Source organism: Labeo rohita, chromosome 14, assembly GCF_022985175.1.
Source record: "Labeo rohita strain BAU-BD-2019 chromosome 14, IGBB_LRoh.1.0, whole genome shotgun sequence".
NCBI lineage: Eukaryota > Metazoa > Chordata > Actinopteri > Cypriniformes > Cyprinidae > Labeo > Labeo rohita.
In genome coordinates, this window is record NC_066882.1 from 16,082,234 (window position 1) to 16,096,752 (window position 14,519).

Genomic DNA, 14,519 nt, shown 5'->3' on the forward strand with positions numbered 1-14,519 from the left:
TTATTTTATACAAACAGCTTTTCACTTCACAGTAAATTAAATTATGAGTCGTGTGGATTATTTGTGAATTATTGTGATATTTTTATCAGTCGTTTGGCTGCAGAGGATTGGTGAGCAAGTGATGTAGTGCTGAATTTCTCCATATCTGTTCTGGTGAAGAAACAAACTCATTTACATCTTGGATGGCCTGAGGGTGAGTGCATTTTTAGCAATGTTCATTTTGGGTGAACTATTGCTTTAAACTCAGGTACACAACCCTACAAAACATATCAACCCAATTCATTTTTAAAGAAATGGCAACATATTGAATGGATTTATAGTTTTTAGTCTTCATTTTTATTGTAAAAAAATATTTAAAAAATCATCAAAAGCAAAGTTTAAACGTATACAGCAGCAATGCAGCAGTACAAACAATTTTAGAGTACAAATATAGTGCACAAAATCAGCAACAAGCTTGACAGGCATCTAAAATACAGTATTTTAATGTCACGTTTTGGTTCACAGCAAAAAGCGAAGCTGCAGGATTGCTTACAATAGTGATGCAAAAAAATCAGTATGCACATTAATGAAACATAATGGCATTAACTAAATACACTTTTTTAGATATCAAATACGGCTGATATCTTTCATGGTTGACTCACTCTGAAAGCCACTTGAGATTCGCTGTAACAGCACAGAACAGAAATAAACTGATATGTCAAAAAGGCACATATGTTTTAAGTGATAACACAATATGTAAAATGCTGTTTAAAAAAGACAAGAAACAGAAATGTCTAGGCTACACTGTGCTTTTTAGTTTAGATGGCACTGTGTGTACTCAGAATCCTCAGAGACAATCAAGAGTGCTGACAACTTCTTGGAACACCTATAGAATGAGAAAGGAAAAAACAATTTGATGATGATGAGACACAAACTGCCATACCTTAATGCATGGAAATATACTATTACTGTTCAAAAGTATTTGAACAGTAATATTTTTAGTGTTTTTTAAAATAGTCTCTTCTGCTCACCAAGCCTGCATTTATTTGATCCAAAGTACAGCAAAAAGGGTAACATTTTGAAATAGTTTTACTATTTTTTACTGTTTTCTATTTTCATATATTTTAAAATGCAATTTATTTTGGTAATTTCAACACTGAATTTTCAGCATCATTACTTCAGCAACATGATCCTTCAGAAATCATTCTAATATTCTTGCTGCTCAAAAACATTTATTATTGTTAAATATTATGTTGAAAACATAATTTTTTATCCGGTTTCTTTGATGAAACTGAAATCTTCTGTAATAGTATAAATATCTTTATCATCATTTTTAATTAATTTAAAGCACCCTTGCTAAATAAAAGTCTTAATTTCTATCATTTCTTTACCTCTTAAAAAAAAAAATAATAATTTACTGACTCCAGGCTTTTGAATGGTATAGTGTATATGTTTACAAAAGCTTTTTATTTCAGAAAAATGCTGATCTTCGGATCTTTTATTCATCAAAGAATCCTAAAAAATGTACTCGACTGTTTTAAATATTGATGAAAATAAATTTAGCTTTGATCACGGGAGTAAATTACACATATTCAAACAGAAAACAGTTATTTTAAACAGTAAAAATATTTCAAAATTTTACTGGTTTTGCTGTACTTTGGATCAAATGAATGCAGGCTTGCTGAGCAGAAGACTTATTTAAAAACATTAAAAATCTTACTGTTCAAAAACTTTTGAATGGTAGTGTATGTTTATATTATTTAACTCACTTGTAAGTTTGTGAACAAGTAAGAAAGTGCAATGAAGAGCTTTCGTTCACGTTCACTATATCGCCAGCAATGGATCACTTGACCTGCAAAATCAAAAAGAGGTTTCCTTATTAGAAATGTTAATTTCCTGATTACTAGAAAAGATGCCTGCAGGAAATGGAGACTTGAAATGAACAGGCTACTACTAATTCAGACAAGCTAATGAGGCCTACCTTGGACTTTCTGTTGAAATCCACCTGCTGCATTGCCAATGCAGAAGCAGCCCTGCTCAAAGCTGATCTGATCATATTTTTCGATGTTGGCTAACAAAGTGCCATTTACAGGCAGGTATAAAGTGCTGCCATTGGGCTCCCAGCTCTCAGAGTAGAACACACCTTTCTGGCCATCAATCAAGACAAAACCACCTAGAAGTAATTCACAGGAGTCAAATGGAGGTCCTAATACAAATGTTATCAATATAGTAAATCCTGACAGAATCCATCTTAATGCTTAACACTGTAGCCATAAACAAGGCAACTGGAATTGCTAAATGACAGATTGATGTTGGTTTAGGTTAAATAATTGAAAATGCTTCATGCATATTGTATTAGTAATTGTAGAAGATCAAAATGAGATTTATTTCAAAGTATACACACACACAAACAGGGAATTTGTTGTAGTGTAGATTCCAGTACAAAGACAAATTAGTTGTTTTAAATAATCTATGACAAAATAATCCCTATCCAGATAAAATAAAAGGCATTACTAAACTATTAGTTATACACAAGGAATTTGTTTTAGCTTCTATGTAGCTTCTACTACAAGTAAAAAACTACAAAAATAAAATGAATATACACTACCAGTCAAAAGTTTTTTTAACGCTCTTCTGCTCACCGAGCGTGCATTTATTTAATCCAAAATACAGCAAAAACAGTAAGATTTTGAAATATTTTTACTATTTAAAATGTAAAAATTTTACAAAATGTAAAAAAAATTATTGCCATATATTTTAAAATGCAATTAATTCCTTGAATTTCAACGCTTAATTTTTAGCATCATTACTCCAGTCACATGATCCTTCAGAAATCATTCTAATATTCAAATTTGCTGCTCAAAAAACATCTATTATTATTGAGCAAATTTTTTTCAGGTATCTTTGATGAATAGAAAGTTCAGAAATACAGCATTTATCTGAAATAGAAATCTTAATGACTCTAAATGACTCTATCATCACATTTGAATAATTTATAGCATCCTTAATAAGTAAAAGCATTCATTTCTACAATATATTCCCGTACTGATTCCAAGCTTTTGAATGGTATAGTGTATAATGTTACAAAACCTTTTTATTTTAGATAAATGCTGATCTTTGGATCTTTCTATTCATCAAAGAATCCTGAAAAAAATTAGAATGATTTCTGAATAATTTCTGAAGGATCATGTGACACTGAAAATTGGAGTAATGATGCTGAAAATTTAGCTTTAATCACAGGAATAACATAAATGTTAAAATATATTCAAATAGAAAGCAGTTATTTTAAATAGTAAAAATATTTCACAACATATTTCTGCTTTTGATGTATTTTGGATCAAATAAATGCAGGCTTGGTGAGCAGAAGAGACTTATTTAAAAAACATTAAAAATCCGGCTAGTGTACAATAATACAATAACTCTACAGATAATGTCTATCTGCAGGTGCAGTTATGCAAGGAATGTATATAAGAATAGACATATGTTAAATTGTTATTTTGTTTTATTATTTTTAATTAGTACATTTACATTTAATATTTATTACTTATTGAGACCTGAGTTCAAAATCTGATTTGCATTCAATTCTGCAACCTATTCTAAACCTATAGATTGTGACTGTCCTGAACCAAGAGCCATACTTACGTTTCCTCAAGTTCTCTTTGGAGGGAAACCCCTTAGGACCATTTTCTTCGTGTCCGTTTACTGTATTGACATCGTTTCGTTTACGTTTATTGGGTAAACAAATAGGTGACGTCTCTGTGAATCCATTACCCCATTTCAGATGTGTCTGACAAGCGTTACTGGACAGAAGTCCATTGTGGTCCATGATTCACTAAACACTAATGTGGACTTATTGTAATGTAATTTACATGCAGCTATAGTCTTAGTGCGTTTAAAAATGATTCACAGCCTCAGGATATCTATGATAACGCCTGTATAAAATCATTAAAATGAACAAATAATCAATAAAGATATTAGTTTGGTAGCGCACACCCAGGTAGAGGCGATTCACAACAAGCGCCCAAGAAAAATCAAAACAATGAGCAGTGTCAAGAAATGATCTTTTTAATATCGCCTTACTAAAATGACATTTTGAATGCCTTTTCTAAAACACATATTACATATTCGTAGCACATATGCTCTTTTAAATATGATAAAATCTTATTATATAAGGAAAGCATTATTTTTGATCATGTGCTGATCTTGACAAAACCCGACTTACTATCAGGCACGATGTAGTAGGCTAATACCGGGGGTCCTAGAAGCACGTCCTACGTGACGTATTTCCCTTTTCGCATGCCTTCTAGATTAAATGTGTCTTGGGGCGATCTTCTGAGCCACATATAATCTTTGATTCCAGCCTAAACATGTTTAAAATCGAGGGACTTGGGCCGAAGATGGACCCGGAGGAGATGAAGAAAAAAATGCGGGAGGATGTCATAACGTCTGTTCGCAACTTTCTGATTTATGTTGCGCTTCTGCGAGTCAGTGAGTATCCAGACGCTTCATGCATGTAGTAGGTTATATTATATGTGCACGTGTGATCGTTTAAAAAGCTTAATTATGTCCTGTTTTCGTAATGAGATTCTTGAGGGACAGTGCGACATGTGTTGACTGATCATCTATTCAATCCAGTGGGGTCTCTATGGCTTTGAATGATAGAGGTCACCTTTAAACTTACATTATAGTCAGAGAGCATATAGTTAAGAGTTTATTCAGCTGTGTCAAACAGAACAACGTCTCTTAAAGGAGAAGTCCACTTCCAGAACAACAATTCACAAATAATTTACTCACCCCCTTATCATCCAAAATGTTCATGTCTTTCTGTCTTCAGTCGTGAAGAAATTATGGTTTTTTTAAAGGAAAGCATTTCAGGATTTTTCTCCATATAATGGACTTAATTGGTGCCCCGATCGGTCTTTTTCTTGGAAAATATATATATATTTTTATATATATATACTTTTTAAGCACAAAAGCTTGTGTAGCACATGTTCTGGGATGCGCGTTCACGACGCTACATACTATTGAATCACATCGAAAGATCATGCGGGACATAGGCAGAACTACAGACCCAGTGTTTACAAAGCAAACGCCCAAAGACCAAGAAGTGCAAGTAAGTTTGTAAATGCTGTTTACAAACAAAAAGGTACAACGATGTCCACCTCTCAAGTTGTAGGTTGTAGATGGAGTTTTTTGCCATACTCAGTACACAGATGATGAACTTCCATGTGATTCGTAGTAGTGATGGGAAGTTCGGATCATTTTACCGACTCGGACCTATGAGTCTCGTTCAGCAAAATCTTTTTTTGAGTCATTTCGTTCATTTTAGCAAATATAATTAAAATGTTACGTGTTACTTCCCTAACACATCTACTGCTTACACAAACGTTGATCATACTACAAATAAGACAAAACTATAATGCTATAAGAAACAGAAAAGACTAATTCATTGTTTACCTGGGTCTTCAGTCTATGATAAACTCACCTCACCTCTTATCTGACAAGTTTTCGGTTTGAGGCGTTTGTTCATCACGGGACAGCCCCATAAGATGAACGAACGACGCGAAAAACCAAAAGACTCTAAACAGGTTAAGTAATTCCAGTACAGAACCTAATAGGATGTTGCGCATGCACGACTGAACAAATCACTCCCTGCGACGACTCGTTTCTTCACATTAAAGATTCGTTCAAAATGAATGAATCGTTCAAGAACAACCCATTACTAATTTGCAGCATCGTGGATGCACATCCCAGAGTCTGTGCTACACAAGTTTTTGTGCTTAAAGTATACAAATTTTTATTTTCTGAAAAAAAAAAAAAAAAAATGACAGATTGGTTCGCTAGATAAGACCCTTCTTCCTCGGCTGGAATCGTTTAGAGCCCTTTGAAGCTGCATTTAAACTACATTTTGGAAGTTCAAAATTGGGGAACCGTATCAGTCCATTATATGGAGAAAAATCCTGAAATGCTTTCCTCAAAAACCATAATTTCTTTACGACTGAAGACAAAAAAGACATGAACATTTTGGATGACAAGGGGGTGAGTAAATTATTTGTAAATTGTTGTCCTGGAAGTGGACTTCTCCTTTAATGTCAGTCAAAACCTGTATTTTGGTTGAAATAAGTGGCTTTTTGTTTTTCAGCACCTTATGTATTGAAGAAGCTGGACAGCATATGAAACTTCACCATGGATAGAAACATTCCCTGACAGATGAGCATGCAGGACGCAGATGATGCTGCGGAGAGTCACCTGAAACGGCAGTTAATGAAGAGATGGCATAAATTTGTGTCATTTAGTTTATTTAATGTTTTTTTTTTTACTGGATCCAATTGAATGTACTTGGTTTCTTCTCATCTGATCTCCGTTGAAAACTATGGCAAACAAGAGATGTCTACCAGAATGTTGTCATGATCACGATAGTCTAAGCAATAAATCTTTCATCAGTTATTCCCAGTGACAGTTGTCAAGAATTAAACTTGGATTTGATTTATAACATTTACTTTGCTTTAAAGTAAATTTAAAATCCCAGTAGTCTCCATTTACACATTTGGATTCATTATAATTGTATTATGAGGGTAAAAACTAAACATGCTAAGGAAGTTTTCATCATATCAGTGTAATGGCTATGACATTCAAATTGTTCAGATATTTCCTTAAAAATGTGATTGTCCAAGAGATGTCATATACAGGTGTTTCAATAAATGCTTTATTGTTACAAATGAAATACCTATAACATTTATTCTACTTTAGTTTGGAGTGTATAAGGACTTTTGAGTGTTGACTTTGAATGTACAATATCACAATACAACAAATGTGCATTTTTAGCATATCATGTCATCTTATTTCAATCATGATCAAGATTATCCATGTGAGATGATTCTAGTACATGTGTTATCCCTTCTAATCTCATGTAGTTAATGCAGTGCATTTAATGGTTGGATGTACAGTACTGGCTTTCTCATTATTGTGATGACATCTACACTCCAGAGCACTACAGTTTCAGCTCACTGGGCATTTTAGAGCCTGTCAGGCCTGCCAGCAAGTTGTTTGCTGTCAGTTCACTCATGATACCACGTGTGGAGTAGGTGGCACTGCCAATATGAGGGAGAACCACTGTAAGACAAAGTAAGATTGAGTTAAACAAGGTTTTTTTACTTTTACATGGCTTTTCATTGGAAAAAAAAATAAAAGTACTGAAGTGGATTTACAATGTACAAGAGCACTACTGAGATTTAAAAGCTGCTTTTCACTCACCACAGTTTTTAAGGGTCAGCAGTGGGTGGTTGGTGGGCAGAGGTTCAGGGGTTGTAACATCAAGCCCTGCTGCTGCAATCTGACCACTGCTGAGGGCTTCAAACAAGTCCTCTTGATTCACAACCGCTCCTCTAGAAAAAAAAAGAGAATACCGTGTTTTTCAGGGTAGTATTGATTTGTGAAACCATTGTTAACTGTAGAGTACCTTAAAAGAAAAAGGGAAGAGCCCGTCAACAGAAGAACTGTCTACCAAATATCTAAAGGCAATTCAGCTGGGTCAAATATAGCAGTAAAGACTCAAACATGTTCTTTTGCTGCTCTGCTTTTACTAGTGTTTTACCTGCTGGTGTTGATAAAGACTGATGTTTTCTTCATCTTGCTGAAGAAGGTTTTGTCACAAAGGCCCTGAGTGTCAGGAGTCAACGAACAGGACACCACCACAAAATCACTCTCACTCACCAGAGTGTCTAAAGGCACTGAGTAAAGATTAAAAAAACAATCTTCATATCCCCTCTAAATAGTTTTATTCCATTTGTATTCATACAATTAAAGGCAAAAGTTTGCATACACCTTGCAGAATCTGCTGATTATTTTGCCAAAATAAGAGGGATCATAGAAATGCATGTTATCTTTGTCCTGAAGTTAAACTATCTGCTGTTCTTTAGAAAAATCCTTCAGGTCCCACAAATTCTTTGCTTTTTCAGCATTTTTTGTGTATTTAAATGCTTTCCAACAGTGACTGTATAATTTTGAGATCTATCCTTTCAAACTAAGGACAGCTGAGGGACTCATATGCAGCTATTACAGAAGGTTTAAATGCTCACTGATGCTCTAGAAGGAAAAACAATGCTTTAAGACCCGGGGGGTGAAAACTTTTGAACAGAATGAAGATGTGTACATTTTTCTTATTTTGCCTAAATATCACATTTTTGTCATTTAGTACTGCCCTTCAGAAGCTACAGAAGATACTTATATGTCTCCCAGAAAACAAAATAAGTCAAATTTATCCTGATCTTCAAATTCAAAAAGTTTTCACCCCCCAGCTCTTATTGCGTCGTTTTTCCTTCTGGAACATCAGTGAGCATTTGAACCTTCTGTAATAGTTGCATATGAGTCCCTCAGTTGTCCTCAGTTTGAAAAGATGGATCTCAAAATCATACAGTCATTGTTGGAAAAGGTTAAAATACACATCTGAAAGATTTTTCTGAAGAACAGCAGGAAGTTTAACTGTTTAGGACAAACAAGTGACTCATGAACAACTATCACTGAATAAACTGAGATTAAAAAAATATATATATAGCTGTTCTGAACGGGGTCTTTTTTTATATAAATTCAACTATTATTTTCTCTTGTGGACTATATGTAAACATCTTTTATGTGAAATATCTTATTCAGGTCAGTACTAAATAAAAAAATAACAGGCATTTTGTATGATCCCTCTTATTTTGGTAAAATAATTATCATTTTGCAAGGTGTATGTAAACTTTTGACTGTATATAGAGTTGCATCAAGCAATTTCTTGTCTTTTCTTACCATATTCCCCATCAACCTCTTGGGCCTGAGGTTTTGGTTGTCTGCCTGTATACAGCAGTCTCTTCACTCCAAAGGGCTTTAGTCGCCTTGCAATGGCCATACCTACAATTCACCAATTAAATCTATTAAAGCCTATGTAATTCACCCTATAATGATAATGTCTAAAGTATTCACCATATTTTTTTAACAACACAAATTGGGCGACATCTTCAATTATCCAGAGAGATCACGCTAATGGTAACAAGCTGCTTATGTGTAAAGTGACTTGTTTTCACTCTGATTCCCACTGAATTTGTCACTTTATTAAAAGAACAGATGGTGTACATAATACAGCAGATGCATAGGTAGCTTATTTATGATAGAGGAAAAATGAATATGAATAATTCAAACTGTACCTATGCGGCCCAAACCAATCACCCCAACAGTACTGCCCGAAAGACCATAGCCACAGAGCCACAGAGGCTTCCATGTACTCCAGCCACCACTGAGAGAGATGGGAAATATGCCAAAAACTGAGATATTACAGGGGTATTGAACATTAAAGGGATAGTCCCCAAAAATGACATTCTGTCATCTTATGTCTGTTTTTCCTCTAAGGATCACTGGCAACCAAACTGTTTCAGTTCCCATTGATTTAAATTTTATGTTTTGTCCTAATAATGGAAGTCAAAAGGAACCAAAACTGTTTAGTTACCAAATGGTTCCTTAAGGTGCTCCTTATGTTTCAAATGATGACAGAATGTTCATTTTTGTATGGACTATCACTTTAAGATTTTTGAACATTTGGAATCGTTTCCGACAAAGTTGTGATATATGACATAGCGTATTAGAAAAGGTGTCGGACTGACTTTTTCACTTCCTCTACACCCTCGGGAAGACGTCGGGCAGTGGCCAAGAGCAGAGCCACTGTCAGCTCGGCAGTAGCATCCGTCAAAACATCAGGAGTGTAGCCTACTCTTATCCCTCTGGGACGAGCAAAGATAGTACATGCTTTTAAATTGTATAAACATCCTTACAGCGATCCATCATAATCGATCCGCTGTCCATTTTCTCACTTTCTGGGGTCAAATCTAACGGCTTACCGAAACACAAACTTACCGTTTCTTTATCTCATCTATGGCAAGATGGTCAAATCCCACAGAGAGAGTGCTGATTACTTTCAAGTTGGGTCCTGAGAAGATTTAATCAAATGTGTTATTATTATTACTAAGTAAGTATCTTTACCTGCAGTTGTTCTAAAGTGTAATTAGAGGTTTGCCTTACCAGCTGCATCCAAGACCTCAACATCAATTTTGTCTGAGAGTAAACAGAGAAGCCCATGAGCGCCTGCCACCCCCTTCAGGAGCTCAGCCCGGGGCACAGGCTCATCAGAGTCCCACACTGACAAATTACACCTGCACATAATGGATAACAACAGAGACATAACAATAACTGCTTATAGAATATGTGCAAGTTGTTCCCAAACATTTCACCTTTATTCTACTACATTAGTTGTAAACTATTAAAGCATGCAATAAAGCTTGTGACCTAACAGTGGTCACTAGTGAAACTTTAAATGGCAGGAGTGAGGCCAAACTGTATCTTCCTCAAGTTCCTTGAGGTTCACACATGCTGTTAATGAATACCGTGGAAACCGTAGTTTTGAAACAAGCTGCTTAATCTCATTAACATTACAGGTAAAGCATCTCAGACATTTTATACACGCAAAATTCGCTTATAATGCTTCCATACAAGATTAAATTAAGTTTCGTACATCCCGGCTTTTTGGAGTATTTTCATGCCCTCCTGCGGAATGCGTCTGGTGACGAACACTTTCAACATCTGCTGCGCGCTCATCCTGCACAAGTAATCGTTAAACGAATCTAATATATATCACAACGAAATTATAACAGCAGAAATCCACATAAGCTTCCCTATTTACATGTGGTAGCACTACAAATACGTGACAGTGGAAAAGTGTTTCTTTCAGCAGGCTTTCGCGCCATCTAGTGGAGCGGATGGACAGCAAAATTGCTCGTTTTTCTGAGGGACGAAACTTTAATTAGGATTAAAAATGTACTGTAAATTACGAAAGGTACATTTATTTATTTTTTATTATTTTATTGAAATGTATTTTACTCAGGGTTTACGCAGCGTTTCATTTATCTGTATTTGAGTTTGACAGCTACAATGGTACTTCATTAGACAATGTCTCTTTTGTATGACTGTTTTAACTTTATTTAACTGCAGGTTTTGAGGTGTTTGTTGGCTTTAGTTCATCAGTATGGTGAATGTAAACGGTCAGGAGGTCTGATGGTTGTCGTTAGAGCGCTGTCTCAATCTCCCGCGATTTTAACCGGTAAAACACGAACAGAGTAAACTAGTGCTGACTTACTAGTCGTTAACGTTAACGTTATTTAATTCTGTAAGCTTGATAAACGACTGGCTTTATGCTTTGTGTATATTTCATTCATCATGACAAATGTCATTCACAGTATCTGCTGCTGGTGCTTGGTGTAAAAAAATGTCTAAATCTGCTTTGAAAGGTGAGTGTAACGTTACTAGTGTAAATACTATTCATTATAATTGTGAATATGGTCACAATTGATCAACGTTGTTTCTTGTGTTTCTGTTTTAGAGGCTGTGGACAGACTTTCTTTAGAGGTCCCAACTTGTGAGTGTGTTCATCAGGAAGAGCTTCAGAGGTTTACTGACAACTTGGGGTCTTTGTTTTTTACCTATTCTTTTCATGTGAGTGCCTCCTGACTGAACAATCAACCAGGAAATATTCAGTAAACAAACAAAAAAATCAGTTATGTTTTATTCTGATATTGTGCTAGGTTTCATTTCAGTATGTTTTCACATATTATGTATACTTTCTAAAAGGTTGGAAGGGCTACTAGTCAGTCAGTGGAGGCTCAACAGTCAAAGATCGAAAAATTTCTGCACAGACTCAGTCTGGTTCATGCACAGGTGAGACCATTGCAGTGCATATTACAAATTATTGTGACAACACTGATAACCTCCTGACATTGCATAGAAATAAACCAAAACATTGACCATTTAAGGTGAGTAATGTATATGTTTTATGTACAGTGCCTTGCGAAAGCATTCAGACCCCTTTTCATGTTTTTTTTTTTTATGTTAAACTGTTTTAAATTAAAAAAAATAAAAAATTAAATGATTCCATTGCATAAGTATTCATACCCTTATCTGGGACCGTTGAAATTTAGCTCAGAAAGATTCATATTGCTTGTAGGCCTAGATGTTATTACACATTGAGTGGAGTTAATCTGTGGCAAATTCAACTGAATAGGTGTGTTTTGGAAAGGCACACGTCTTAATTAAAGGTCTGAATGGCTGAAAATGCATATGAGAGCAAAAACCAAGCCCTGGGGTTTATAAAACTGCCTGTAGAGCTCAGAAACAGGGTGCATTAAGCCACACATCTGGGTAAGATTTCAGAAAACATTCTGTTGCATTGAAGGTTCACAGAAGCATGTAGCCTTCATTATCCATAATGGAAGAAGTTTGAAACAACCAGAACTCTTCCTAGAGCGAGCCTCCTGGCCAAAATGAGCAATTGATGGAGAAGGGCCTTGGTTAGAGTGGTGACCAGAAACCTAATGGTCACTCCAGTTGAGCTCCATGATCATATGTGGAGATGGAAGAAACCTACAGAAGAACAAACATCACTGCAACACTCCACAGATCTGGTGTTTATGGCAGTATGGCCAAACTCATTTCTCTCCTCAGTGAAGATACCTGAAAACACGCTTGGAATTTGCAAAAAAAAAAGGAAAAAAAAAAACTTAAAGGACCCTCAGGTTCTTTGGTCTGATGAACCTCAGTTTCAAGCATCATGTATAGAGGAAACCAGGCACTGCTCATCACCTGCAGAGTACCATCCCAAAAGTGTGGTGGTAGCAGCCTCATGCTGTGGGGCTGTTTTTCAGTGGCAGGGACTGAGGGACTCGTCAGAGTAGAAGAAATATTTAAATAGCTTTAATGAAAATCCAGTCCAGAGCATTCAGAACCTCAGACTAGGCAGAAGTTCACCTTTCAACAGTACAAGGAGCCAAAGCACACAACAAGATATAGACTAAACTCTGTGAATGTCCTTGAGTGGCCCAGCCACAGTCTGGGTTTGAACCCAATCAAATATTTCTGGAGAAACCTGAAAATGTACGTCTGTGCCCATCCAAACTGACAGCGCTTGAGAGGTGAAGAGATGAGGAGAAGAATGGCAGATAATTGCCAAATGCTGATGTGCAAAGCTTGTCACACCATACCAAAAAGATCTGAGGCTGTAAAGATGCTTCAACTAAGTACTGAGTTAAGGGTATGAATACTTATGCAATGTACTAATTTCAGTATTTTTATTTTTATTAAATTTACGAAGTTGTGTCAATTCTGTTTTTGCTTTGTCATTATAGTGTATGGAGTGTAGATGTGGAAAAAAGTAATTTAAAGCAGTTTAACATAAGGCAGCAACATTAAACATTCATAAAAAATGAAGGGGTTTGAATACTTTCGCAAGGCACTGAATATGTTTGTGATAATACTGTTGCATATTTAGAATTTTTCATTAACTGTGAGTGAAGCTATTATTCTCTCTCCTCAAGTGAAGGTCTGGTTCTGCCCTTTTATCTATTCTAGGTGAAAATCATCTTTGAGATTAGGACAGATTCAACGACGCACAAGCAAATGTTCAGGTTGTCTAAATACATATGTACACTACTATTCAAAAGTTTGGGGAAATGAATACTTCTATTCAGAAAGAATACCTTAAATTGTGAAGACATTTTTAAAAAGCTACAGAAGATTGCTATTTCAAATAAATACTGTTCCTTTAGACGTTCTGTTCATCAAAGAGTCCTGAACAAAAATGTATAATGGTTTATAAAAATAAAAAATAAATTATTAAGCAGCACAACTGTTTTCAAGATTGATAACAGTAAGAAAAGTAAGAAAGAAGGCACAATGGATGATATTTGAAAATATATTGTCTAAAAAATGGTAATAATATTTAGCAGTATTACTGTTTGTGAGCATAAGAGACTTCTTTCAAAAGCATTAAAAAACTTACTGACCCCAAACGTTTGAACGGTAGCGTAGATGATAATAATTAAAAAAATTAAAAAAGCTTGTTTTTATATTTTTGTTGCTCTTATTCTTCTCTGCAAGTAATGATGTGTTACATCTACTCATTAAACCCACTCTTTTTATTTTTTAAAAATGTTTTGGGATAAATTGTCCATATTTGCTCTTTTATAGTGGAGAGACAGGAAGTAAAGTTTCAGTGATGGATCACAGCATTACTATGGACACTGCCGCATACGGACAGTCAGTTCCTGCACATTTTTATTAAATAGAACAATTAACTAGCAAGCAGGATCAACACCCCAGATTGGTCATTCAGTTTTAACATCCTAAATATCTGTACTTGCATTTTGTATGTCTTTGCACATTTTATTGTTGTGATTTTATTATCAAGGAGTCCATTCTCTGGATGGTGTTTCCCATCCTGCCAACAAATGCACCCAGTATTGGGAGACACACTGAGCTGTGTGCTTCCCACTGACACAATAGAGGCTGGATTGTGTGGGGAAATGAGCATGGTTACCATGGCAACACTTGCACCCTGTATGGATCAGTATGCCAACTGGCCCACTCGACTCTCATGCATACGGATATCCTTTGTAATGTTCACATAAATAGCGTTATTAAAATTTAAAAGCATGCATATGATTTTTTCAGGGCTTACTTGCTCT

General features: G+C 35.4%; 4 protein-coding genes across 4 annotated transcripts; 2 read left to right on the forward strand and 2 right to left on the reverse strand.

Annotated features, from left to right (window-relative positions):
• Positions 1-325: 325 nt before the first annotated feature.
• On the reverse strand, positions 326-4,144 carry si:dkey-109l4.3 (uncharacterized protein LOC559137 homolog). Its single transcript, XM_051127547.1, has 4 exons — positions 3,622-4,144; positions 1,961-2,152; positions 1,749-1,831; positions 326-865 (listed from the first exon to the last, which is right to left on the reverse strand). Exons 1-4 carry the CDS (start codon positions 3,803-3,805, stop codon positions 827-829), a joined length of 498 nt encoding a protein of 165 aa, XP_050983504.1. The 5' UTR covers positions 3,806-4,144; the 3' UTR covers positions 326-826.
• Positions 4,145-4,248: 104 nt separating this feature from the next.
• On the forward strand, positions 4,249-6,298 carry tomm5 (translocase of outer mitochondrial membrane 5 homolog (yeast)). The gene is made up of 2 exons (XM_051127548.1): positions 4,249-4,467; positions 6,122-6,298. The coding sequence occupies exons 1-2, from the start codon at positions 4,347-4,349 to the stop codon at positions 6,154-6,156; spliced, it is 156 nt and encodes a 51-aa protein (XP_050983505.1). The 5' UTR covers positions 4,249-4,346; the 3' UTR covers positions 6,157-6,298.
• Positions 6,299-6,870: 572 nt separating this feature from the next.
• Positions 6,871-10,737, reverse strand: grhpra (glyoxylate reductase/hydroxypyruvate reductase a). Its single transcript, XM_051127546.1, has 9 exons — positions 10,520-10,737; positions 10,030-10,160; positions 9,865-9,937; positions 9,615-9,731; positions 9,162-9,250; positions 8,767-8,868; positions 7,574-7,709; positions 7,234-7,364; positions 6,871-7,092 (listed from the first exon to the last, which is right to left on the reverse strand). The coding sequence occupies exons 1-9, from the start codon at positions 10,600-10,602 to the stop codon at positions 6,971-6,973; spliced, it is 984 nt and encodes a 327-aa protein (XP_050983503.1). The 5' UTR covers positions 10,603-10,737; the 3' UTR covers positions 6,871-6,970.
• A 58-nt stretch (positions 10,738-10,795) lies between these two features.
• On the forward strand, positions 10,796-14,462 carry zgc:195212 (DUF4554 domain-containing protein). The gene is made up of 7 exons (XM_051126991.1): positions 10,796-10,840; positions 10,996-11,104; positions 11,241-11,291; positions 11,384-11,496; positions 11,632-11,718; positions 13,405-13,460; positions 14,243-14,462. Exons 1-7 carry the CDS (start codon positions 10,820-10,822, stop codon positions 14,460-14,462), a joined length of 657 nt encoding a protein of 218 aa, XP_050982948.1. The 5' UTR covers positions 10,796-10,819.
• Positions 14,463-14,519: the final 57 nt, after the last annotated feature.